At 38.1% G+C, this 27,415-nt stretch overlaps 1 protein-coding gene across 2 annotated transcripts in view; it reads right to left on the bottom strand.

The window, feature by feature from the left end:
- Nucleotides 1-90: 90 nt before the first annotated feature.
- The window catches only part of USP24 (ubiquitin specific peptidase 24), a 61,300-nt gene continuing 33,975 nt past the window's right edge, over nucleotides 91-27,415 (bottom strand). For both annotated transcript variants that reach the window (XM_080602695.1, XM_080602694.1), the window contains 37 exons: nucleotides 26,479-26,576; nucleotides 25,635-25,730; nucleotides 25,251-25,479; nucleotides 24,754-24,913; nucleotides 24,351-24,506; nucleotides 23,704-23,774; nucleotides 22,787-22,947; nucleotides 21,888-21,949; nucleotides 20,981-21,172; nucleotides 20,670-20,787; nucleotides 19,657-19,801; nucleotides 19,118-19,237; nucleotides 18,653-18,778; nucleotides 18,375-18,473; nucleotides 18,061-18,143; nucleotides 17,697-17,838; nucleotides 17,174-17,293; nucleotides 16,570-16,790; nucleotides 16,050-16,174; nucleotides 15,286-15,427; nucleotides 14,784-14,934; nucleotides 13,420-13,515; nucleotides 12,651-12,754; nucleotides 12,409-12,522; nucleotides 11,553-11,649; nucleotides 10,062-10,178; nucleotides 9,366-9,458; nucleotides 8,903-9,005; nucleotides 7,913-8,034; nucleotides 7,274-7,387; nucleotides 6,984-7,049; nucleotides 6,634-6,700; nucleotides 4,975-5,053; nucleotides 4,293-4,368; nucleotides 3,143-3,229; nucleotides 2,702-2,812; nucleotides 91-2,536 (listed from right to left, as the gene is read on the bottom strand). In XM_080602695.1, coding sequence (XP_080458821.1) covers nucleotides 2,474-2,536; nucleotides 2,702-2,812; nucleotides 3,143-3,229; nucleotides 4,293-4,368; nucleotides 4,975-5,053; nucleotides 6,634-6,700; nucleotides 6,984-7,049; nucleotides 7,274-7,387; nucleotides 7,913-8,034; nucleotides 8,903-9,005; nucleotides 9,366-9,458; nucleotides 10,062-10,178; nucleotides 11,553-11,649; nucleotides 12,409-12,522; nucleotides 12,651-12,754; nucleotides 13,420-13,515; nucleotides 14,784-14,934; nucleotides 15,286-15,427; nucleotides 16,050-16,174; nucleotides 16,570-16,790; nucleotides 17,174-17,293; nucleotides 17,697-17,838; nucleotides 18,061-18,143; nucleotides 18,375-18,473; nucleotides 18,653-18,778; nucleotides 19,118-19,237; nucleotides 19,657-19,801; nucleotides 20,670-20,787; nucleotides 20,981-21,172; nucleotides 21,888-21,949; nucleotides 22,787-22,947; nucleotides 23,704-23,774; nucleotides 24,351-24,506; nucleotides 24,754-24,913; nucleotides 25,251-25,479; nucleotides 25,635-25,730; nucleotides 26,479-26,576 — 4,326 coding nt within the window. In that variant the 3' untranslated portion in view covers nucleotides 91-2,473. The remainder of the gene's footprint in view (nucleotides 2,537-2,701; nucleotides 2,813-3,142; nucleotides 3,230-4,292; nucleotides 4,369-4,974; nucleotides 5,054-6,633; nucleotides 6,701-6,983; nucleotides 7,050-7,273; nucleotides 7,388-7,912; nucleotides 8,035-8,902; nucleotides 9,006-9,365; nucleotides 9,459-10,061; nucleotides 10,179-11,552; nucleotides 11,650-12,408; nucleotides 12,523-12,650; nucleotides 12,755-13,419; nucleotides 13,516-14,783; nucleotides 14,935-15,285; nucleotides 15,428-16,049; nucleotides 16,175-16,569; nucleotides 16,791-17,173; nucleotides 17,294-17,696; nucleotides 17,839-18,060; nucleotides 18,144-18,374; nucleotides 18,474-18,652; nucleotides 18,779-19,117; nucleotides 19,238-19,656; nucleotides 19,802-20,669; nucleotides 20,788-20,980; nucleotides 21,173-21,887; nucleotides 21,950-22,786; nucleotides 22,948-23,703; nucleotides 23,775-24,350; nucleotides 24,507-24,753; nucleotides 24,914-25,250; nucleotides 25,480-25,634; nucleotides 25,731-26,478; nucleotides 26,577-27,415) is intronic.

Below are 27,415 nucleotides of genomic sequence, written 5' to 3'. Positions count from 1 at the left end.
CTTATCGGGAGGAGCAGCTTAAGAAGTTCCGAGATAAGAGGATCAACAAGACAGTGGTGTAGTGTACGTGCAGTCTAAAGATTACACTAGTTTTCTGTGAAAGGAATAACTTTATTCCATTGACCAGGAATCCCAAGACTGTTCATCAAGACTGCCTAATTTTTCCAGTGCCAAATGTCTATGTATTAATCAGACAGTATCTCCCCGACTGCTCACAGGCAGGCTGCGGCTGCTCCTCACTGAACATTGTGTAAGCTGTATAAAAACATTTTCATCCAAAAAGATTGGCAGTAAAAATTACAACATAGAAATGCATCACAATTTACACAAAAACTAGTTTTGTTGAACTCTATTTTCCAAAAAATAATCTTCAGCAGGTTCAAATGACAGCAGCTGGAAACCAAAAGAATTGACCAAGTATCATCTTATTGCAAATTATAACCATCGACTTTGTACAAGCATGAGCAGAACCATGAAAAAGTTTGTATTGGTTTCAAGTATACAGTGGTGATGAGCCATCCTGATGTTGTTCTCCTAGCAATGCTTCTCTGGGCCTGCAGTAATCGAGGATGTTGTTTCCATAGGAAATAACAGGAACCTGAAGTGACAAGTGGTGCCAACCCATAGGAACGGTACCAGCTTCTTCCATCACCATCACCGCTGTGTACTGACTACTCGTGATGTTTTATGACCCATTACAAAGTATTAGGGGTGGGGGAAGGAAGAAGGGGTATCTGTAAGAAATGACTCATTCAAAATTAATTTAAAACATCACATTTAAAATGTCCCAGCACATTATCAGAAACATTTATAAAATGCTAACTCTGCCATGTGTCTATGAAGACATTGTTTGGAAAAGAAAGCGAGAGATTCACTACAATGCCACCCTTGCTTCTTTGCAATTTATGACAACAGTTCTCTTAACCCGCAATAAGTTATAAAGCTGTACAGCTGAAATCATATCGGATGTTTACTTCCAACAGTGAAATGACTGGTTAATTTCAATATTAGTGCACAACAGTGAAAAGCTGGCTGCTGCCTCTTGGTTCAGCAGCAGCATGTAGAAAGAAAAAAGGCACTTTTTGGCTGGTTGTGCCTTTAACTTGGCAAATTTGTCTATTTTGGAGGTACCCAGGCACTCCTTAAGATGCCTCCCATTTCTGTGCATGTTTGTTTACATAATTTTTAAAGTAAGGCAGAATCTATAAATAAAGGCAAAAAGCAGTGCAGAAAATGTGACAAACGTAAAATGTACAAAATATGAAGTTAGTTGGCACAAAAGAAGCTAGCATCCAGAACCAGAAGTCACTGAACTAAATTTGACATGGAAAACAAAGCTGTGCTCAAGTTATCCCAACTGGTTTCCAGTTGTTTATGAGCAAATCAAAAGAGCCGTGATATTTCAAATGTTGCCTGGTCAAGTGAAAATACAAACAAAGCCAAATCATTCTTTCCCCGTGTTAAAATTGCTATAAAATCTGCACAACAGTGTCCCCACCTCACGCAAGGAATTATCATATACAACCAATACCAACTTTCTCAGTAATTTCAAAGCATAAGCAAGTGATTGCAGATCACATGATTGAGACTACATTTGATTCAATATGTCTCCAAAAGGTAAAAAATTTAATGAGTAAAACTGCAACAGAATTCCATTTTAAAGTGCTTTTCTTTTAAAACTACTCATTAACTTTTTTTGTTAAATCCACCAATATCCTTTAACAAACACTTGCATACCTAGAGAACAAAGCTTTTCTTTTATTGCCCTTCCCAGGTGTCTGTGGTTTTAGGAAGGGTACCAAAGAGACAACCCATTCCAGAGCTCATTGACCAAACCTTTCTGTAAGGAGTCACTCTCCTCGCAGAGCAATCTTACTGATCCTTCTAATAAAGAGCTTTATAAATGAGCAAGGAGACATATTAAATACAGAAGTCCTTATGTAAACCGATTCTTTAACTAATATTTTACAATGAAATGTAAGTCATCACACATCTTTACAGAAATTTGAATATTCCTATTCAATATTATCAGAAAGATTAAAAATTTGCCCTCCATACATAAGGGCAGTCTGGTTTTTCTCTGTATAAAAACCAAAAGATTTTTTTTTTTGCAGCATCACAGAAAAGCAACAGTTTTACATTCACTCATTTAATGTTCACATAAAAATTCAACCACTAGCGTTTGTGTATTTGATAAAATCTTCTTGACAAACTGTTTTCGGTGTCTGGACTGTCATAAGCTACTGCAGGTGAAGATGCAGTTTTCTAGAGCGTTTATCAATCTGAAGCCTTCGTGGCTAAAAATGCTTTTAGCTTTCAGGGAAACAGCCTCCTCCTCCAGCGTTGCCACCGATCCTGTAAAGCCATTTCTCTTCCAGACTTTTCTAATGGCTTAAGCAATGGGACTCCAGTTTCAATAGGTACCAGGCATTAAATGTTTGAGTTGATCTGCTCTCGTGTTCATTGGTATCCTTTACGGGTCAACATCATCAAGGTCACTTTTAGACTCACCAATCATCATAGGAGACTCTGAGCCCTTCCAATACACACAAGGGGTGGGGGAGAAAGATACGGTACATTATTTTTTGTACGGCACACAATTATTGTGTCTCCATTCAGCAATGGTCCTGACCCAAACCCCAGGCACAAGTTGTCTAACAGAAGGCACCAGAAGATAAACATGCCCTTATTTTATAGTTACCTGCTGTAGATGTCTGTCTCCGTTCTCGTTAGCTGGACTACTTTCTGACCCGTTACTGCTTCCAGACTGATCTTTCTCATTCAGCAAGGCTGTGGCATAGGCCAGCGTGTCCTGATTTGGAAACAGTTCAGCATTCAGTGTCAGAAGCCCTGCTGATACTTTTATTTCAAAATCACTTTTTTTCCCCAAGCTTATTCTAAAGCAATATAGCTGCTGTAGTGAGATAACCAATTCACCACAGGTAATTGTATGGTATTGACTAATAGCCTTTAAAGGTTAGTTTTTACAGAGAAAAAACACAGGATCTAGGCTTGTCAGGGAAGAATGGCATTAAGTGCACTGGAATATAGTAAAGTTGCCACAAACAAAGCCACTAACTGAAAAGTGAGAGGAGAAAATACCCACAAGTGTAACACCACCTCCCAGCACTGACACACTTACCTGTGCTGAAATAGTGCGCTGGAAGGTTTTTGCAGTTGATGTTTCATTGGATACGTTACTCTGTGGAGCCCAGTAATGTTCAGACATCTGCATAAAAAGCCAAGAAAGCCACAAAAACGTAGTATGAGTTTTACACGTGTAAAACCTCATCCACTTGTGCTGGTAGGCAAACTACAAGTCTTGAACAAGCCTCCTGAATCATTTGGCAAAAGCTGGACATCTGGGGCATTGACAGGCAGGCATTTTGGGATGTAGTTTCAGAAACTACTGCCCTTCAGCTAAAACCTAGTAACCAGCTCCCTTTTTGGCACCTGTACAAGTTACTGGATGCCAGCTGAAGAGTGGTAGATTCAATTTTTCAACAAGGCTGTATATGAGCTAGTACAAAGTAAAAACAGGTACAGCAGGGCTATCCACACCTGTCAGCTTACTGTATTTCAAGAGAAGAATGACAACAAGTGCCAGCTGCACTGCAAGAATCCCAATAACGCTGCTTCCAGTATTCAGTACAGTGCTAGTTTATGCATCTGGTATCTTATTGCCGGGCAGCAGCTGTCAGGACAGAAAGACAGCCTAGATCTGAAATGATTTCTCAGACAAGCATAGAGAGAACAAGCATGGCCCTGCCTGTCAGCAGACCTGGGCTGCTTCTGCTGAGCTTTAGGTTTTATAAGTGTTCTTGGATATTTATTAAGGGATGTATTGGCCAGCCTACGTTAAGTTTAGAGGGAAGAACCAAAAAATACGTATGTGGGAAGAAAAAGCTGTGTGTCAACAGCTGTGTTTTGTGCAAAGCTGTGAAGATTCCATAAGAAATTCACCTTGCAAGGTGCTCCCTTGCACCAACACATAAGCAAAAAGCAGTGTAACCTTCTAACATGAATACAGTGACACTGAAAGTTTCCCATGTGCAAAGGAAAGGTAATCATTATAACTATTTACATTTGGTTATATTTACTGAAACACTTGGTGGCTTACTAAAGTTCTCGAATGCACCAGATTAAACTTCATTCAAACTGTCCTTGTTAAAAATAAAGTAGCTTGTTTTTTTGTCTTAAGCCTCCTCTCAAGGAGCAGTAGAGAGAATGGAGGTTTCATAATTCTCATTGTGAATAAGGTGTCAATTTTCCTGTGAAGTTAGACAAACTACCTTTTTCTGTAGCCACTGCACAGCCCAGCTCCAGTGGTGGGAGTTCTCCTTGAAATAATCTTTTGCGGTAGGGCACCTAGGACGTTGAAATTATATTCATTATTACTGGACAAACTATTCTGGCAAAGTTAAAAAAAGAATAATCTAAAGGCTTCTCTTTCTTTATGCTGCTGTCTTCTGCATGCACTGTTATCATTGCAAATGCTGACTTAAACTAAATAGCTCTGTTATTAACCAGACTAGCAAGAACAATAATGTTTAGTAAAGTTTACTCAAAGTAGTCTACTACACAGATATACTTATTGCAGAACTATGCTTTAGCAACACATGTGCCAAGTTCCAACCAAACAGAATTTAACAGTCACAGTATTTCAAGAAAGCTGGGACAGTTCTCTTATATTTATCTTGGTCTTAGTACTAGGCATCTACTCCATGAAATGTAGCTGACCACTGCCTTTAAAAACAGCAATTATTGGTTTTATATAAGAAATCCATTTCAGATACTACTTGGTACAGATTTCACTTCACACTGAGGCACACAATATCAAGACCTCTGAGCACCACTTTCATCACAATAACAGAAGCTAAAGCTGATCAAAAGTGGAAAAAGCAGCAGCCTAAATAGTAACAGAGGGCTTTAAGGTAGGGATAGAAGTTAAACTCTGAAAACCTTAGTACTCACTTCTGAGCCAAAGTAACGAGGAACTTGACACACTGGTAACACCGACTGCTGTCCACATGGTTGCTGTGGTGCATCAAGGCTGTAAGGAGAAACAAGTGGATTAAAAAAATAAAAATCAGATTTCTGTGTACCAACCAGGCTGAAAACATAATGAAGACGAAGCTAACATTTTAGCTTAGGTAGGGAAAGTTATTTTTTACAGATGTTAGCATGAGTATGTGTTAAACGCACTACTGTACTGCTGGCAGTTTTGACTATTTCTGGAACTCTATTGGATTAAAAATAGATCAAAGTGAAAACGCAGTAATTCTTTCAAACATGGTACCTGAATTTTAAATAGCCCTCTCCTAATGCAGTTTTCCTCCCCTATAATCCATTCTATGTTAGATAATTGCTATGGTTACATGTATCTGAAGTTGAAAAAAAACCAAAACAAACCGTTCCAAACCACTATAAACAGATCAGACCACCAGCTTCTCCTGGATCAAAACTTGCTAAGCTAGAAGAATGTTTGGAGCTTCTTCACACAAACAAGCATAGCAAAATTCAGTCATGAGACTCTTCTATGGGAGATCCAGGCAAAACAACAGTGTTCCTAGTCAGGAATTTTTCTATACAATGAATTCCCATGTAACAAAATTCTTTGGCTCAGAAGCAGATTTCCATGGAGCTGCCACAACCAGATTTCCCACTCAGAACTCAGAAGTTGCTCTGTCCATTTCACTCCACATCAAAGGATACTGCAGTGAAACCTCTAAAGAAGGCAAACAATTGCCAGGGACCTGAAAATTGCCATGTTTTACCCTCAAAGCACAGCAGATAATTAACATCTCAGTACTGGCATACTGCAAATTAAGCACAAACACCCTTGAGGGCCACAGAAAACTATCTGCTGGTTTCTTTCCTTGGAGTAAGACCAGTCAGTGTGACTGATAGGTCTTGGGCCACGTGCAGTGAAACTGGAAGCTGTTCAGTGCTGTTGCTAGGAGACTCCAAGGTAAAACTACAACATTCACTCCCCAAACTCACAGCAGTACTTGTAAAATATGTATGATTTAATACCAAAACACAATAAGCCTTCAACATAACCTAATTGAATAATTGCATCTCTCCTCTGCAGAGGAAGAACAAAAGGTCACATATTGCCCAAATTACAGAATAGGATCAGTTCAAGTGGGACCACTTAGAAAAAAAGATAACCACTTAATCCCTGACACTACTTCATGTTACCCTCTCTTCTATCAGTCATACATGGAAATGAGTAAACAGAAGAGCACTGAAGTGTAAGAGAAAAAAAGCTAGGTATCGTTTCTCACTAAACCAGAATCCAAAATAAATTAAGGTAAAAGCCACAGTCTGAAGCAGCTCCTCATCCAGACAGCTATGAAAGAGATACCCAAGCTGCACTCGTTGATTACATGAGCTCTTTGAGCTCTGTGTGGCTAATCTACATTTGTTACACACAAAGCCTCTTCTGATTCACATGAAATAAGCTCTCATCATTCTGGGCCTTCTTTATCACTTTTAAATGCTTTGGTAACTTTGCTTCAGTAAGGTCAAATGGAGATGCAACGCTTTTAATAAGTAACCAATCAGTATGAATTATCAACATACAGGTCGGTAGGAGAGACAGTAACATTCACACACTGGCTTACTTGCCTATTAATCCATTTTCTGTTTCAAAAGCAAATTTGATGCGTTCTACTTGTAAGGGGTCTTCAATAACCTGGCAAGAAAGAGAAAGGTCAATAGAAGTTATGCTTGATACCTGAGAATCTATACTATGAAATGCTTTTAATCACCTCAACATGAAAAACAGGAGACTTATGAAGTTTCATATAACACCAGATTATCAAGAGAGCAATTTAAAAAGTAATAAAGACCTCAAACTGAAGGATCAAAGATACCTGAATGTTAAAATTATCAATGCAGTCCTGTTTTTTTTCCATAATACATCGATAAAAATTAGGTCCTGTACTTAAATGTGCAAGTCTTTACCATTCACCTACCAGTATCTCATGGAGTAACTGGAATATATTTTTCAATTCATGAGGTGGAGCAGTTTCCAGCTGAGTCTGCAAGTAAGAAATATAAAATTACTTAGATAGTAAAACGTGTGGACGACAGAATTACCAGACTTTCTGAAAATTAGTTACTTTAAACAGCAGAAGTTAAACAACCACAAAAAAACACCTCTCAAATCCAGTGATTTGTACTGTTCTGCAGATCCTAGCACCCTTTTAACACCTAAGACACAGTATGACCAAAGCCTAGAAGAAACAATCTCTATCATCTCTACCTTGATGAAGTGTAGCACAGTAAAGGAGAAGTGCTCATTACAAAAGCAGCAGTACACCACCATCTCAATGACAACTGACAGGGATCCAGTTAGCTCTCGTAACGCATACATCACCTAACAAAAAGATAAACAATTTCAGACACAGCCATACAATTATTTTCAAGAGATGGATCATGTTTCTAACAGAATGTTAGGTTTTTCCAGAAATGGTTGCTTTTTCTTTTCTTCACAGCACCTGCATGGCCCAGTGAGCTGAACCTCTTCACGCACAGCACTCCACTCAGCTCCTGCTCCCCACCTCTAAGGGTCTGAGTCAAGCATGACCCATTAAGTCACAGCGATCCAAGTTAGCACCTCCAACTAACATATGGTAACTGACTGCATTGACACTTGTAAAATATGTTCTTTGCTAACTTTGTAAACACTCATACTAGACCTTAAAGCTTAGGGATTTACTAGAGTAAAGTGTCAAGAAGAAACAGAAACCAAAGGTGCTTTCTTCTTTAGGCTCAAGGTAAAACCCACATACTCCCAGCTGACTGCTTTTTAACATTTAGTGCTTTTCACATAAAGATACTTCAAAGAACTAATGGCAGACAAGCCTTTAGGTTCAAGCAGGGTAGAATTTATAACAGATACCTCCATTAAGTAAGGTTTTCCTTCAGACAGGAATAACAAGGCTTCCACTTCTCCATGGAGCGTCAAAAGTGGACCTGAAGTAGTTATGCTTAGAGGTGGACGCTGCTTAAAGAGACCAGGAGCTGTAACAGCAAATAGAAAAACAATCCAGCAATAAATCAGACTGTTCTATACACCTTGAAGACACTTCTGCTCATCTGGCATCCTGTCATGTCTAATGATGGTCACCTCAACTAGCCTGTATGGTACCACTCCAGACTTCTGTACTGACATGCCATTTACATTAGTGACAACATCGGGAGATAACCACAAAAAAGCAAAAGCAGGACGTTCATATTTACTATCAGGACTTTGAGTCTTAATTTCATTCCCACTGTTGCACATTCAAAATGTTTATCATTCTCCTGTTACTTTACAGTTTTTGACTGCCCACAACTCCAGAAACTTTTAACCTTTGACAGACATCAAATTATTCTTTCAAAAAGAAAACTTCAAATGCTTCCTTCAGGGCACTGAAGATCTGAACTCATTTCTTTATTATGCTTATTTAGATATCTGTCTCTTGTACGAAATATCCAGGAGAGCATTCTATTTCTTATTATTCAGTAGCTTGGTCCAGATATTCCCCTTAAGACTAGCAAAAGACATAAGAAATGCAGGCAAAGTACAGCCTGGCAGGCTGCAAGTCTTCCCCAGACGAGTTGATTCATCCACATGAAGAAAGACCTTTTAGGCAAATGGGGCTGTGTGTGTTGGAGGGAAGGGCATAATAATGTTCATCTCAAGATTTTTTTTTCCCCACCCAATGCCTGTAAACGCTGTTTGCTACAGCCTCTCAGTACTTGTACAGAAAAATAAAGAGTAATCAAAGGTACCTGCAAACCAGTGTCTTAAATTTGAAGTGATTTTTTTTCCTCACTGATGCCTAAGTTACTCCCATTTAAAGTAACCAAAGTGAAATGTCACAGAAGGCAAAAATGCAATTCTTACCAACATTTCTTTGTGAGGAGACGTCAGAGTGCAAAACAAGTAGCGCCACAGTGTTGTGAAGATATCCAAACTCACGTGCTTGTGCTGAACTCCATCTCCGGTTCTGTTTGAGCCAAAGGAGAGATTTAATTAAGTTTCATTTAATCAAGTTTCAATTGATTGATTTAGTCAACTCTTGTTAAGTCAAAACAAAGCAACGTCCTGAACAGCCCACCTCTGTGTTTCAAGACTTTGAATGCATTGAAAATTTTATTATCCCAAGAATGACACTCACTTCTGTCCATACAGACATTTCTCCACATTAACTACTATGTTTTCTATGTTAACTACTATGCACACACGCAGTCTTTAAGACTTGCATGAAGTTTTCAGAATAATCCACGGAAGAGTCTATTTTATCACATGAAAAGTATTTGCCCATAATGTAAGCATCTTAAACCCTGAATGACTACATAAGCTTTACCTGATTACTCTGACGATTAGGACCAAGGAGAAAGTTGATCATGTGCCTCAAAGCAGAGTGTCTGAGAAGAAGACTGCTAGCCCTTATGCCCTGCTGTTTAGACAATAATAAAAAGTTACATTCCCATCCAGGTGAAGAACTAGTGCTGTAAGGCACAAAAGAAAAACAGTGCTAAACACTGCACCTTCCCTTAAAAAGGTGTCTCGTTATATACAGCACATTATATAAACTAGACCAGAATTGCCACATGCAAAATAACTGTCATATAAAAGAAAAAAAGAATAGGGAGATAGAGAGAACTCATACTGGGGTAAACAGCACAGTTCAGTCATTCATTCTGCTTCCTATCTGACAAAAACTATCCCAGACCATTAATATGTTTTAGAGGAGACAAAAACCAAACAACGAAAAAATCACCAAGAAAAAAAAACCCCAACATTCAGAATCTGGACATCTTCAATAAGTATACACTGCTTGTATATTTTTGGATGATTTTATCCTAAATCAGTGTTCAAAGCCACTTATTAAGAAGAGAAAAAAGCAACCCTGAAACGAAAATCAAATACTCTTCTGGAGGAATTCCACTGTGCTGTTGAAAACTTCTACGAAGATGGATGACTAGCTGTTTTACTACAGTTCTTTAAAATTAAAGTTTTAAAATTAAAGTAACATGAAAAAATATAAATGGTTGCTTACCTTCTGCACAAAATTGTTGAATAGCAAAAAGTACTGAGCACAGTTTTTGCAGTTTTCAGGAACATCTTTATCCAGTAGAGCAAGTAGCACCTCCAGTAACTGATGTAGACTTTTTAACTGTGAAAACAATTAACTTGAATTCAAATGTTTGTCTCCTGCTTAAAATACAAGAATTCCTACATTTTAAATTTTGGGTTTGATTAACAAAACCGTATGTATCATCAAATATGCTTGCTGTGATTAATATTAATAGTTAACATAGGACTGCAACCTTACCATTTTTAACTCTGAGTTAATGTGCATATATTAAACAGGAAAGTAAGGAAAGCATTAGCATGCAGGTAACTTGCTTAAAGAAGTGGAACTCAGCAGTTACATAAGTTTGCAATATTCTTAAAGTGATTCAAATTACTCATCAGTCAAGTGGTAACTGATGTTTAAATCTTCCTGTCATTATAGTAATATAAAATAAACCGGATTAGAAGTAAATCATAACTCAGAATCTCAGGCTAACATAGCACCACATTCACGTATGCAGAAAGCAATTTTAGTGTTTACTTTACATCAAAGCACATGAAAGGCATTAGGATATTACATCTTACTTAACAGATAGCAACTAACAGCCAAGAGGAAGCAACGAAAAGCTCTCAAGCTATACTGTAAGTGTTCATCTCCCTACTATCCTACTCAACTTGGAGGACTTCATAGCAATCTTTCCTTAAAGCTCTAAATAAGGAAAACTTTATTGCAGCCTATACAACAGCAGTGCCTAAAATCTGATGCAAGAAAATTACTTCAGACTAAACAAGACTTGACACTCAAAAGCCCCCACTGAGACCTCAGTCAGTAATGTTTTCTGTCATCTACCATATTTCTTTGCGTTCTTTATACAAATGGTCAGGTCTCCCAAGGGCAACAGATGAATCTCAAGCATTTTTACAAGCGACCCCTTTTCACATGTTTCCTGCTGGGTTTTCCTACAATGAGCCAAACAGAACAATGCTACACTTCCCAAGCTTACTTGCCAAGATTTTGTAATAGAAAATTAAACCTTTGAATAATAACCATAGTCCTAATCTCTCCTTGGAACAAGATGCCCAGTTACTACTGCTATGGGCTTCTGACTGAGTGAGGAAGAAGTTAAAAATTAAAGCTGATTTCTAGGATCTCTCAGTTACAGAAAAAGAATAAATTTCACGAAAACAGTTTCCAAACTTTCAAAAAGAACGTGATGTCAGTTTATAAAACAAGCTGAAGTGAGGCAGAATTGTTTACACCTTCAAACTTAAATTCTAAGAATTACAGCAGCATATTACCTTACAGGGTAGGGAGAAACAAGAATTAATTTATTCAAGAAAGAGCTACAAGCCTGTAAAGTGTGTGAGCCTTCCACCTTGTCATTTACAAAATCATGTAACATTGCCTTCAATTGGAAGCAAGAGCTGAGGTAGAGACAATCAACAGCATCATTGGTGGGGAGGTGTCACTAACCTTCTCTTGATAAAGCAAGGCACTGTCGAGGGTTTTTTCAAGAACAGTGGCTACAGCAACTCGCACCTCTCTCACACTGCATTCCAGGAGGAAAGTTCTGGAAGATAAAAGGTGAAGCTGCAAAGAGAACTGGAATCAACGTGTACACACAATTGCTATGGTTAAGCATGGTATTTATCATTTAAAAAGGATAACAGTTCAAATACTCTTGGATCATACTTCTGTGGATAAGCTTTAACTTATCTTCCTACATTCCCGTTTGTCACAACTAAAACCTATACTACTACTATATAATTACTTTCAAAGAACAAAAAATCTGAAACTAAGAGGTACCATTTCTAAGAGGTACCATATGATCCTGTCTTTCAGTGAAACTTCAGAGACACTTTTCTTTAGATTGACACATCCCTCTCTTTTATCAGTTTTCCAAGAGTTTGACACAGGAGTTTTGAAAACACCTATTAGCTGATCTTGGTGGTGAGAAAAATGTTGTAGTTTCTGTGATATGTCAGATATGTATTTAACTTATCTTACCCCAATTCACCACATTCTCCTTTCCCTCTATTTGCAGGAGTGACTAGACAAACACACTCCAAGGCACTCCTCTGAATTAAACACCTGCATCCTTCACATACACTGCACCATTTTATTAGATTTTCAGAATCACTGAAAAAGCTGGACAGAGGAAAATACTAGAAGTAAAAACCTAAGCGATAATTTAGAGTGCCTGTTTAAAGAATGCGCATAGTCAACTCCTTGGCAATGCACCAGTGTAGGCCAGATCATGTTATTATGAAGCTTCATCCATACAGAAGACACAAAACACCACACAAAAGTCTGAATTACCAGTACTTACTTTACAAGCTCTCGTCCCTCTGGCCCAACGAAATATTCAACTAACCACTGACATGCATCAATGCTTTTGGAGAGCAGTGCATCTATGGTTGCAATCCACTCTTCCGTATCAGCCCTTTAAAAAAAAGGGAGGAACACAACCAGGGGTAGTAATGAAAATCACCTCCAAAACCTAAGCAATGTTTCCTATCACGTCTTCCTTTTTGGTAAACCAGAAGTGGCTTTGCCACAGTCAGCTCTTACCTGAGTTTCTTCTTGGTTCGGAGATAGGTTTGGAAGAGGAATTGGACTGCCAGCTGTAAGCTCACCTTTGCCATGCATGGATAATAAGGATGTTTTACCTTAGTCTGAAAGAAACATTAAATTTACTCCAGAGCATAACTATACCTGCAGCACTTATGCTGCCTCCTATATATATATGAACATGTTCTATTCAAGTAATTGGCTTCATTTGGAAAACAAAGCAAACCATATTCTTCTGTGCTAAAACCAGTCTCCAGTGCTGACTATGCTAGTCTGACAAATATGCTAAAACAGGAACAAACTTACTGTAAGGCCCACTAAGTCCGTAGATTTCATAAATTTAATAAATGCTGGTTTGTTTATTAATCAGTAACTATATTCAGAAAAACTTTAGTAGACTAAACTGTATTGAAACAAATGAAGGTCTATCAACTTCAAAGTGACTAACACTGGTTTTTGGATATTCGATAGAGAGGGGAATTTCTGTCCCTCTAGAGCTTAGTTTGCATCAATTTAAAAAAGTATTATTTCATAAATTTTACTATGCATTTACACAATGGTATTTTCCCACTTCTGTAACAAGAGGCTGGAGTCAGCTTTGAGACAGATGCTATCAACGTGAAGAATTATAGGTGTTAAGGAATTTCTCAGCTGGAAAAGCAAAGTCACATAAAAAATTTCTCTTGTAGTTTTCTTGTCATGGCTCTTCTGTGGCCCTGTTTACCCAATATTTTCCCAAGTACTCCAAGATTAAAATCTAGTTACTTACAGCATTCAGTGAAGCTAATGATAGAACAAAACTGAAGTAGTCACTACTGTATACATCTCTATTCTTCATAAATTTCAGGTTTTCGTCTCTCACCATCTGTAGATTTTTTGAAGTAAAAGAACGCAAAAAAAAGAAGTTAAAACATTGCCAAAGAACATTTCTCTAATGCTTCATCTTACCTGTGTGTGGTGTTTAAAAACCAGTATCAGACCTATTCTGTTAATACTACTGTTCTGTTATCACTCCTTTGGTGGAGGGCAAAACCACATGGGAAGCTTAGATTCGTATAAACCAGTGATTTTCTTCAAAGGACATTGCAAGACACAGGATAACTGACAGACTTAATCACTGGACCATTATGGAAAAGGAAAAGGAAGAAGCTGCTGCTAAATTCCATTTTTTGCTTGCTTTTAACAGAATATCCCAAAAAAATCCTTCAAATCTGAAAGCCTTGCTTAGCAAATTTACATGTACCATGGTATGCCAGTGATGTACTAACATGCCAAGACCCCCTTTATCAAACAAGATTTTGCTGAAAGACTCTCAATAAATTTGAGCCACATTATGTTTATTGTAGTAGCACAACCCCAGATACCGGAATGCCTAAAGTGAGTACCAGTGCCCTGGTACAGGTGGAGGGCCGTATATAGCCGGCACAGTTTACTGTGTAATGTTGGCATTCCTGCACACACACAGATCAGCAGGGTGGTGTGTGCTCAGAAGGCCAAATACATGCAAGATTGTGCCCCCACCACACCTGCAGGCCTGCAGACAGACCTTCCTCTTATGACAATGAATGAATACTGAGTCTACCATCCTCTCACTGCTCTGCTAGTGCCATCACACCTCCGTTACCAGCTCTGACTTGTAGTGCTGCCTTCAACATCTTTGTTCTCCCATTGGAGAACACAGAGGATTACGTAAGCTAACAGACAGAATTAGCTGGCTGCGGTTTCTCTTAGTTTTCCTCCCTTTTACATTGTTGTGCAACTTGAGAACTAGAGGATAACTAATTTGTGAATTCTCCATTCTTCTTCAAACGTACTTTAAATGAAGCATCTTCTCTGCTCTCATCTCTCCCTGTTTGCATGCTGACTGCTGCTGCATCTCGTTTGACTACTTTGCCTGCAGTTTTTTCAAAGCAAGGAATGATGGGTCAATATTGTGAAAAGGGACAGCAAAGCGTACAGTAATGTATCACTGCACAGCTTGTTAAGAACTTCATATTAGAATCTAGAGTTACTTTCTAGCTTTGTTCTCAATAACTGAATTACTTCTAGGCCACCTTCAAAATTGTCGTCTTCTTCCTATGAGCTTAAATTTTGTATGAACAGCATTTATTTGCAACTTGCAAAGTTCTCTACCTGATATATCCGTACAGGCATTTTCTCTACAAAAAGCCCCTTTTTTTCTCCTTTCCGAACCAGCTTGGTTAAGATGGATAGGCGATCACTGTTGGGCCTGTGAGGTCGAGGTGATGACTGGGGTGAAATTTCTGGTGAAGATGGAGCAGATCTAAAATATATAGAAGCTCAAGGTCAATAATGAAATTCTATGACAAATCTGCAGTTCAAGTTTTAAAGTAACAATAGAGCCAGTATCATCTTAAAGCAAATTCAGATGACAGTCTAAGTAATTTATGAGGCTGTCAGTCAGCCTGAATTTCTTATTCCAATGGTGACAGGAGTATGGAAGAGGAATTTATAAAACCAATAAAAGAATATTCAATTAAACAGCTTAAAGAAAACCAGAAGGATTGGTACACTCCTGTGTTGAACAAGAATTATTCAATTCCTTAGTTCTGCAGATAGGGTCTAGACATCAATATAGGGTAAGTAAGTCTTTACAGACACAAGAGAAACTTACAAGGAGAGGTCCTCAGCTTCCTGACGCACAACACTCACTCGACTTTTCTTTGGTAAGACCGGAGAGTTCTGATCAGACACTCTCTGGTAAAACAGCATATAGGCGTTCCAGTACCGCCGACGTACATCAGGGTAAGGATTAGCTGATGAGAGAAAAGGCATTCAACAAAAGCCTTTGAGGGTTTAGCACCCTCTTCACTCCTACATGGGAATGAAACTGGGTGTGCAAGCAATAGACTGTGCCGTACGAAGTTATTTCTCAGATCAAAGCATCAGTCTACGTTAGTGAATAATAAAAAACAGTGCACACACAAACAGCATATGTATTTTAAAAAGATAACCATTAGAATTACAAAGTAAGTGAATAATGGTGGAAATATGTTTGGAATTAATTCCTTAAAGCACTGCAAAGTTCAACTATATGGTCCCACACCATGTTCTACACACATTTTGACTAGCCTAAAATAAGGCCTGTTTTGCGTTTTCTTTAAACCATTTTTAATAACATGCCATTTTACTTCTGGATCTCCTCTGCTATTCAGTTCGCAAAGAGCTGAACAACAGTGAATATGGTTCAATATTTTAGGCCATAGCAGAACATATTAGGACATAACAAGTGATGTCCTTCAGTAAATCAGAATCAGAAAAAAAATGTTTGGAAAGGATTATTAGATCATGTCACTCTAAGTAAATATAATGGACTTAGCTTTATTGAGAACTAATATGAAACAAAGCTACTGTAAATTCATCTTCACTTCTGCTTACATTGATCATAGACTTTAGGTCTGTACTCTCCACCAAAACATTCATATTCCAAGGTTTCATCAGTTAACTCAAATTCTTCAACAACGGTGTCATTGAATTTATACCACTTTCCTTTTCCACATCCTCTGTAATAAAAAAAGAACAGAAACAGAACAGAAGCAATATTATTTGATTGTCTAGCAAAAAACAAACCACCCCAAATACCCTAGCAATGAGAACCTTGAACTCACATTTGTTTTGACAAGAAAGAGAAAGCTTAACTCAATGATAAAATTGGATTCCAAAAACCAATTGATTAAAAAAACAGAAACATCACCGAGAAGTAAGCATCACAGGAAGTCCTCATTGCAATACAAGGCACATAAGAATTCCTGATATTTTGATAATGTGGACAACTCTGCTAGGTGTTAAGAAAGACCAGTGCTTCCAAAAGAGCTCTGAATGGCTCACTATACCCTCCCAAAACAAGTAGTCTTTAGACTGCTCTCAAAGGCATTATGCGAGTCTTCTTGGACATTACCTCCTGTCCTTTATAAAAGAGTAGTAATGCCCTGCATGTGCCTGGCCACTGTGAACAATCACACCAACAAGCTCATAGTTTTCTGTAGGTGCAACTTTCTTCCTTGGGGAGCCTCCGCTTCCTTGATCCGCATTTCTACCATTGTCCCCCACTTCCGAGGACGAATCCTGACGAGCCATCCCTGACACAGTGTAAGGCTCCATGTTCAGCATCCAGGGAAACTGTGAAGAGATTTTAGATTAAATTGAGAGATCTTGACATGCACTTGCTTAATGAAATTTTTTTTTAAGAGTTGTATTAATACTCCCATATTGGAAGTGCTAACGGAAAGCATGGTAGTACAACTTTTAATCCTTATGACACAGAAGTTAAATAAGATGCCTTTGCAGAGGCTTTTGCTTTCTGAAAGTACTCTGAGAATGCTGCAGGCAAAGTTTGTAGAAGTACTTATTTTCTGTACCGTTATCACATTGTAAGCTTTCTACATATTCAAGAGTCCAGCACTGAAATGTGGAGGAAAGAAGGGAGTATGAATAGGAAGGGTGAGTGCACCCCACTCCACCGAGATGGTGGGAATGGGGAGCATAACCAATAGTTTTCTTACCCTTATTTGTTCATCATATTTAATAGAACGACCGCTCTCCCAGTCAAAGCCAAATCTCATGAGGTGAATCACCAAAAGGCTTGGTAAAACCTTGATGCATGTGCGCTTCACTGTAGTTCTCTTAAAAAGACAAAAGAATATCACCTCTATCTATATAGCTCAAGCAAGCTAACATTTTTCTACAGAAGCCTGATTCCAACCATCTTGAACTGATGCACAATACAGCTACTGAAGGTAGGATGACCATAGGATGACTGTTAACACCTACAGACAGGGTACTGTGGCAGTTATGTTTGTGCAGTGGGCTGGCATGTTACAGAACATTGTACCATCCTGCCATCCCTCTAAATGTTTAGTCCACAATATGAGTTACAAGAAACGAAGAAAGCTATTTACATGGAATTTGGATTTAACTTTTTAATTAAAAAGAGTAAGTTGTATTTAAATGCGGCTTCATGTGACCATGCAATGCTTAAAATATCAAGCTACAGCTGAATACTCTTACATACATTAAAAACAATACCTTTTCTTTGCATTTTTCACAGTAGTATGCATTACTTCCTTCCAAAACTTCTCCTCTAACAAATTGATCCAATGATATTTCCAAACTTTGACATGAAGTCACACCTAAGTTGAGAGCCATGAAGGCTTCCTCACGCTCATACCTAAAGTAAAGAAGAAAAATGGTAAAGACATTGACAGAGAAGAGCCTATGTGAAGTGCATTAACAAGACATGCATAGGAAATACTGCGTTTGCCCAGTAGCTATCAACAGCAACGATGCTTACAGTCAAAGGCATATTACTTTTTGTGCTATTTTGACCTACATATTGTAATAATTATGGCAGCACACAACAAGTTACCTAATGCAGTAAAATTAACATTACCTGTGAGGACAGTCCTTGCAGATCTTCTGATCAGAAAAGATACCTTGAAAAGTATTCTTAAATATTTGGTCTCTTCCTATTTTCTGTTGAAAATAAAAAAAATTAGACATCAGTTATATATATATATATCTATTCAGAGTGAAAGACCAAGTATGCAGCATGAAATTTAAGCCTCTGAATATTACTTAGATCACAAAATAGTTAAGTGGTTCTCTGCCTTCTTTTCCAAAGAAAAAAAGAATGACTGACAGAAATGAATAGACTTGACTACCAAGAGAAACATGTAAACAAGCAAAGAAACCTGAGGTTTTTACCTTGAGGTACTCATCCATTTGATCTATAAGACTGGTAAAGAACTCGTAAGCATCCTGTTGCTCTCGAACATAAAGTTCCTTATTCCACATCTTGAAGATCTATATAAAGTATAAAGAGGTAGCAGTTCCATATAAATATTAAAAAAACTTCACCGATAAGCATTATTTCTACACATTTTGACTTTTTGAGGTAAAACTTTATCCCTAGAAATTCTGCAAAGAGAAAAAGGTAAAAAAAGGTTAAGTAGAAAAGTATATATTCTAAACAAAAATAATACCTTCCAGAAGTTCTCAGGTACATAATACTGTAGCTTGCTTTCCATCAAGTGACCAAAAAGAGACTGAACTTGATAGAACACATTGTCATCTGGATTGTCTGTATCATCATCAATGGAAAGCAGGGCCTGGGAAGAAACAAATAACTTCACTAACTTTGCCAAGAACTAATACTCCTAATATTCTACTCCTTCTTGTACTAATATTCTACTAATAATACCAATACTAGGTTTTCATGACACAGCATGACAAGTTAAAAGTAATCATTTGTGTGAGTGTATATGTTTTTAATGTATATGTGCTATGTATACGCACTATATATATTTATACATAGACACTATGTATATACACACTTTTTTCTTTAAAGAAAAACAAGAATTCATGTTACAAATAGCGTGAAATGAACTTGCAGCTCAGTTGACAGTTAATTTTGAAAAAAGGACTTTACAGGACACTGAACCAATTACCTCTGGGAGACCAGGTTGCATATATAGCTGCTGGAAGACGGCATTCATGTAACAAGTAGCACCACCATTCTTTAGTCCCACAAATCCTGAAATGGAGCGACTATCCACTGGGGGAAGATACTACAATGAGAAATATTTTGTCTTAATAAATTATAGAACACGTGAGACTCCAACATTATCTCTTTTATAATCACCTTTATAAAAAACTTATGTGCTATTTTATGGAAAACCAGGAAAACTAATTCTGAAATATCACAAGAGCTGTATTTGTTCATTTATACAGTTAATATTCAGCATAAAACTGAAAAAGCAGCCTAAAACGTATCTAAATGAAACTGGTGATAGTTAAGCAGCACTTCTTTCTTACACAGATAATTGACAAAGACTCACAAGAGTATTTGCTTCTCAGAAAGATCAACTGGGTCTTCATTTACTCGTCTGCTTTTTTGTAATTTTAAATTAAAGACCATGTTCAGTAGATCATACAGTACTAATGCTACCACACACTAATGCAAATTAAAAAAAGGCTTCTTGCTTACGTCAAACTCCTTGGTAAGTGCAGGGTCACACTGGTGATGCATAGAAAGCAGCTCTTTTGTAATAAGCTGAAGATTGGAAGGTGAGCTATCAGCCAGCATTACCAACACTTCATAGGCAGCTAATCGGCTATCTGCTGTACTGCACCTAAAAAGCAAACCACAGTTGAGATCTATTTTTAAGGATTACTCAATTATTTCTAATTCTAGAAAGCCATATTACTCAGAACAAGTGACAATTGTTCAAAAGGACTAGTTTAAATGCTAAAAAAACTCCTGAGAGACTGCAGAGTGTTTTTTTTATCTTCTTTCTTGGGGAGGCAGAGGGGAAGGAAAGCAATCAGAGGATGAGCAGCCCCAGAAACACTCCTTTAAATAAGCCTTTCTCACTGACATGGAGATGTCTGTGCTTAACATTCAGTAGCAAGGAAGCAAGGTGCCCAAAAAAGACGACAGTTTGTTCCACCTCTGAGGACTAACAATCAGATTCTCTCTATTACTGTAACACTGGTGGAGACAAAATGACTCACGTACACTGAGATGAGCTTTGGAAGAGCTAGACCAGACAGCTTCCTTGCTTGGAAGTGGCGACCTTAGACCTACAGTGTGCCAAACCAGTAGAAAACACTTTTACTTAACTCTTCAACGGATCAAGCACACTAGCCCTTTCTTCTGAAGGCCAAAGAAAAGGCTTTATTTAAGCAAACGAGAGAATGCTTGAGATGAACAGCAACAGAACAATACATTAAGGTGTAGTTAATAAAATGTAGTTAAAGTTAATAAAAATGCCAGTTACTTACATGAAACTTTAAAAGCCTATTAAAGATGCCAAGAACATGCAACTTACAAAAAACACTATTTGGACACTTATGTAGGAAATGTATAAATTGGGAAGGTATGCTCTGGAGAAAGCTCCAACATTGGTATGAACTCCGTGTATCTATAGCCCCAGTGTGACATTTACATTCATGAGTACTTGGACAAAACCCATGGCAAACAAAAAAAGCAATTTTTACTTTGGATGAAAGTCTTGTTGACTGATTGCAGCACTGCCTGCCGGGGAATGGCTATTCAGAATAATCCTGGACGCTCTGAAGAGGAAGTCATCCAACAACGGCTTAATCAAAGATGAACCTGTAACACAGTAATCCACATCTACTGTTGAACACATTACATACTGAACTGCCAATGCTATTCCTTTCAGCTCTGTAACTTCTAATGATATATATCTTCTACTTATATCTTCAACACGTTTTCTACGTAATTTTTAACACTGTGCAGAATTCATGCTGGTCTAGCCACTTTAGAATGAAAAAGGAATACTTACCAACCATTTCCTTCTCTGCTCCACAAAGTGAAAGGAGAGTCTTGATGAGCCTTAAGTGTCCTGCTAGCAAGATGTTATCAGCTTCACTGGTCTCACACTCAGCTGTGCGATTGGGTTCAAAGTTGTCTAGCCAGGTGATCTCATCTTCTAACATGGCAGCTGGGCTTATCTTTAGCTGTTCCATTTCTGATGCTACAAGATAAAAAGGGACATCCCCACAAAAAGATCAGCAGTTCTATGTATGTATAAGTGTAGAATTTAAATACAAAGGTCTCAAACAAGAGTAGAAAGCTTTTGAACTGGACTTCCACTCCTGTGCTGTTATGTTACCGACTAGGAAAAAATCAATGAGAGAATTTCCCAGGAAAGGGAATAGATTCTTGGAAAGGTTTCTTGAATTAGGTCAAACTGAATTTTGAGAAGGTACAGGCAGTGTGGAGTGGTAATATGTTTGTATGTATATCCTCCTTATGGGGAAGGCGCTGCAGAGATTTACTCTGCAAACTGAGTATACAGGTAGGTATTTCATAGCTCCTCATGGGGGAAACTGACATACACATACTATCTAACTTAAGGCTCTTGATTATCTTACTATAATTTTTCATCTCTGAACTTCCATCTGAAGGCCTAACAGATGGTCTAATTTCCCCTCACAATATGTAAAAAGCGCACCTTCTGCAAAGGAACTCATTTCACTTTCCAAGAGGAGTAACTGCCTTGCAGTTACCAAACACCGAGAATTGCCCATGTCAGGCATTAACAACACAAAATGGCCAGCACACTGGCAAGTCACAACGAGTTAATCCTCAATGTCTGCATTCTGCATCTTGTCAACAGAAGGAAGACATGTCTAGAACTTGCAATCTGAATAGCATGTTTGTCTGGGCAGTAACATGAATGTACTTACATGTCAGGTCATCCAATAACTGACATCTCAGGTCAAAGTATTCTGTACACTGGGACAAAAGTCTAGAAAAGATACAAATAAAAGAATATTTTAGAAAAAAGTTTCTAATTTTAGTTTAAGCAGTTACCTTTAAGGCCCACGTGCTCTGTCCATCTAATCCAAGCATTGTAGCTGTCTCAGTAGTGCTTCTTTATGCATGTGCTGCAGCTTTAAAACAATTGCTTCTGATTTATTTATTTATTTTTGGAGTAACATTTAACATTGCTTTCTTTCCTCACCTCATAACAGTTAGATATCAAATGGTAACACCAACATATTTCAGCTTCACAGTTACTCCTCTACTCAGATTCTTCTACAAATTCTTCTAGACAAGTATATTCAGTAATTTTTGGCCAGTCAGGGACATGTCAACAGGACTTGAGCCTTTGCAGGTGTAATGGTTAACAAACAAGAAAACAGGTGAGGTTGGTTGTTCAGACATTATTGAAAAAGCTGGGCCCTTCCGCATCAATTTCTGTTCTGGATCTATACAACGCTATCAAAAAAATTCAGTGTTACTGTCATACATCCCATCACCTCTTCACCTCATTCAGGACTCTGGCCTCATTTTGACTACCACAAGAAAATCCTAGAAAGAGAATGCCTATTTAGCAACTATAGCCTCCGGGAAGTTAAAAAACAAACTGTATGAGTTCACAGAGGAAGAGCTGTACATTAAAAATCCAGCTTTACTTCCCTCCAATTTACATACTTCCTGAACTTTCTGGGGTATGACAGGCATGTCTACTTTTCAGAGAATTGCAAAAACAAAGTCCTACTCACACCTCAGAGCTTCCAAAGCACTACTGATTTAAAAAAGCAATCGGTTTCCTTCCTTAGTAAACACACATCTGCCTTACCTCTGGTTAATTCCTCTCATGATGCTGGTTGGTGACCAAAGAGGCAGCTGGGCACTGAGAATCACGCTCAGGAGAAACTGGTTTGGCTTCTGTACATCTGGGTGAGTTGACGTGTCAGTCTGACTAAGGGTGTACAACTGGTCACAGGCAACACGACGAATCTGAAAAAGTATCATTGTCAAGCACTAGACCTTACTCAAAGGCTGCCAAAAATACACTTGTTTGGTTAGAAATCTGCCAAAACCCAGACACCGAAAATCTTGTGGAAACTAGAGCATGAGCTCCACACCCACCAACCAGGGCTTCTCTATTTATAGGGATGTAGCAAACCACTTTCATCCCTCTGCTAACAGCTCTGATGCTTTATTAAACACAGACTATCAATTCAGATAAAGGGTGAAAAGATGCAACAACTTCATACAAAATAGGTGGGATGCAACGAAATGAAGTGTGTGGCCTGAAAAAAAATCTCTGAATTTTTGAATATCCAGAAAAATCTCAAATCAGAAAAAATAAATTTTAGTAGGGTTCTGACATTTGGAAGATTTTTTCAGAAGTCCAGAAGAGTCCATTAGATCTTACCCAAATCTTTTGAGACAATATTCCTTCACGACTTCCCCTTGTTGAGAAGGTAAAGGTACTAGTATTATAGCTTCTGTCTTACCAAAATTGAAGTTTTTTCAGACTATTCAAAGCACAGCTCTGTGCCTCATGGATTATACAAGCCTAAGGAATGCAATACTTCAACATTTGTTATCAATACAGCACTAAGTACTGGAATCACTAGCCATTACACAGAGGTTTATGCAAACAATATTGGAATACTTGTAATGAACAATTTTATCTTCAGACCACATGAAATGAACAAAGTGTACATATTTCACTGAAATATTTAAGATGTTTTCAAAGACCCTTACCTCAGCACTTGGTGATCCAAGCAGTATGTCAATGATAAAATCAGCAACACAAGGCAAATTGTAAAAAGATCCTAGAACAGAAGAATACGAGGTTATCTTTTCTAGAATAAGCACTTAAAATCACTCAGTCTTACATTAAAATACCATATAGGACTTATATGAAATACCCTCCTATCAATACCAAAAAGCAAGAACGGGTATTTGCATGTTTCTCTATCTCCTGCTGTCAGAGATGGGCACTACCTCATAACAGCATTTTCCTTCTCCTTCCACCACCATTTACATTTCTCGTACACAAAGGTTCAAGTACTAAACATTAGCTGTGCAAACAGCAGCACGCGCAGAATTATGTCCTTCAGAGCCAGTACAAATATTTATATACTGGCAGTAAGTTAGTTTTCCCAGTGCATTTCACTAAGGCACAGCACCACATGCCTTGTTTCATGCCACCTACCGTTCAGTCCTGGGTATAAAAAAAATTGCATTTTTTAAATGAAATTGTGTGTTTCTCACTTGAGCTGAGAAGGTAACTTATAAATTTAGGAGTTTCTATGTTTTTTGTTTTTTTTTTTTAAACCATCTTCAAAAGCCTTTCCCCCCCCCCTACTTATACTCCAAATACCAAGCAATCCAATTGTATTTCATACCTAGCTGTTGACTGCGTAGCTGAAGGCAGGTTACTAACAGAGACAGGGCTTCTCCAGCAATCAAAGCATCTTTGGTAGATACAGACTGCTGTCTCACACAGATACCAGCATGCAGGGCTGTTGGCTCGCCTTCACTTCCTGAACTGCAATTACTTCCTGTATTAAGAAACGAACAAGTGCTATAATCCATTACATTTTTCAGCCCCTGGTCAGTTACCTGCAACTTAAGTCTTCTCTAAAAGAGACATGAACATACAACATTTTTCTCAGATTTGTGTAATTCAGCTTCACACTTCACAGGTGTTAAATTATGAATAAACCAAGTACTTTCATCCCTAAAGATGGCTTCCAAATGCTTTCTTCAATAAAGACATTTTAAAAGATGTTAGGCACAGTAACCTACCTGAGCTGCTAAGTCTGTTTCGAATCCCTGCAGGAAATAAAGTGTTGCTTTCTTTTATTGGCTGACTACTTCCTACGAGGTCCAGTCGTCCTGCAGCAGCCGCCCACGAAAGTCGCATGAAGCAAGCCACTGTGGAAGTGAAATCATTCACCTCCATAGTCTGAAGGAACAAGAAAGTGTTAATTCTGTGATGGTCGACAGCCTTTGTTAATCATAGGGATAAGAGGAACGTATCTTCTGGATCATGTCAAATTCACATTTGGATTTGTTCTTCTCTCTTCTCTAACCAGACTTAAGGATGCCTTAAGTTAGATGTTAAAATCCAGATAAAGGTAGGGAAGACAGACTGATAACATGGATTTTCAGAGGCTTTTAAATAGAGCCTGGGCAAGAACTAGTATAGAAGGTAGACTTTTAACTGAAAATTCCAGGAGTTATACAGCTGCCACCAGAGATCACACTGCTACATCACCATAAATTATCAAACGCTTCCTTACTTGTATGGCAACTCTTGCTGCTGGTATGATTTCTTCTACCCTAATGGAGGATCTATCAGACACAGAGAGCTGTCGGTAGGATGACTTCTCAGGTGTTCCACAAATGGACATCTGCCTACTTCCTTGCCGGCTGACGTTACGGAAGGGGCGTGAGGACAATGCTTCTACCCCATCTTTAATAAAATCCTCATCCAGTAAGGTAGGCATTGTCTGGCCAACAAGCAAGAACCTACATTCACAGAGCAGAAATGTCAAGCTTATTTTTGAATGTTCACAGCAAGTGAATAACTGATACTTTGAGTTCTATTTCAAACTTAAATATTACAAGGGACAATCCAAAAGCCAAGGAAGTAGCACTCAATCTGATGAGAAGCAATTACTTACCTTGCAAGTTGCAGGCAGATGGAATAGACTCCCTGTCTGGTTTCATAGTCTACTTCTGATGGGATGGAATCTCTCTGCATCACATTCACCACCAAACTTAAAAACAAATCAATAATACAGGCTCTGTTTCAAAGCATTTCACTTAGGAAAGAGGTGCAATTAATTTATCTCCATCCTTCCCTCCTCTTATTCACTCAGTTGAATGCCAATTAAAACTGCCAAACTGGCAGCTTTGGAGACTAACATCCCTATTTTCCCCTCCTGCATTTACAGACTGGAGATTTCTGTTCCCGCTGGTAAATGCTTCAGGATCTATGGGGTACAGAAGTTTAAGAGCAACACATACTTGACCATTTTGACACAATTATAAGCAATGTTGCCCGGTCTTCCAAATGCCTGTACCTTATCTGAAGGGTCTGGATTTTGGAGATGGTCAAATTTAATTTGGTTCCCAATACACAATCTACGTTTTTGACTGCTAAAAACTGTCTGCTGGTGTATATGCAGGATATAGCATGTGTAATGCAGCCACTTACAAATTTGAACTAAAATAATGGATATTTCAATAGTTAGCATGTAACTACCTCTGTGTAAGCTACACTTCATAGGCTTATCTGTGCCTATCTTTATGTTGGTGTTAACATGATATACTCAGTTACATTACTATGGTAGCTATGGTATCTTTCCAGACACTGGTAAATGAAAGGATAGCTTTGGATGGACTTTTCCTCTAAAAAAAGCAGCTCAAAACCGTACAAGTGTGCTACAGCATGGAAAGCAGAACCACAGAGAACAGCTAACTAAATGAAGTGTTACAAATAGAGTCAAGATTTTGAAATCTAACCTCAAACCTCCTGCTCTGAGGAAATTTTCACAGAAAGACTTGGCACAGTTTCTTGCCATTTCGTCATCTGCAGTTGGCATCAGCTTGGAGCTCAGTACCTAAAATAAAGTATCCACGCATAAATCTTAGTATTCCTTTACTGCTGAAGGTCAAAACTATAGCAGAAAAAATCCACTACTAATGGAATTAACAATACAGCTCTATGAAGCTCTAGTATGTAAAGAAATCACACTAAAAATATCCAGGACAGCAAAGACTACTACAGATATTTATCCTGTATCAAAGGGCATTTTTATCTTCACTGCTGTTTATTTACTAAGTACATACTCTAGCCTGTGAAATGCGTCTTCAGGCTCAGAAGGAACTCCTTAAGAGCACAAATCCTTCTCCTTTCTAGACTTTCAGTTGACAGCAGGCCATAAGTAAGCCATTTTTAGGGTATTTTATTAATTCATGTCTTCTGAAACAATTGTATTAATTACTATTTTCTTTTTTTTTTTTTTTAAGAGATTGTCCAGATAATTCTACAGCCCTTGTGAACTTCACCTCTGCATCATCCCTCTTGTTTTAAGTCAGCACTGAACTTCACAGAATCCACTTACACTCGGAAATATGGACGTAGAATTCTGCAGTCTCTGTTGGCACATTTATAATCAATTTCACTTTTTTTAAAACCAAAATAAATAGAAAAAAATATAGGAGTTATTTGCTTTCTTGAAAAGTCCCTTCAGCATGTACAGCCAACAATGCTGCATATGGAAAAACAAAATATATCATTTCCATGCTCACATAACAGCTGCATGGCTTACAGAGTTCCAGGTATGAAATCTTATTACAACACTGCATAATATAACATTGAACCTCTGAAACAGATAATTTTCATCTTTCACATGCTCTAAAATTTGCTGTGCACATTCTTCAGAAAGCAGTTACCCCA

The sequence above is a fragment of the Anser brachyrhynchus genome (genome assembly GCF_964034855.1).
Source record: "Anser brachyrhynchus genome assembly, chromosome: 8".
NCBI classification, from domain to species: Eukaryota; Metazoa; Chordata; class Aves; order Anseriformes; family Anatidae; genus Anser; species Anser brachyrhynchus.
The sequence above is the reverse complement of the archived record's forward strand: the minus strand, read 5'-3'. Positions and strand labels throughout refer to the sequence as shown.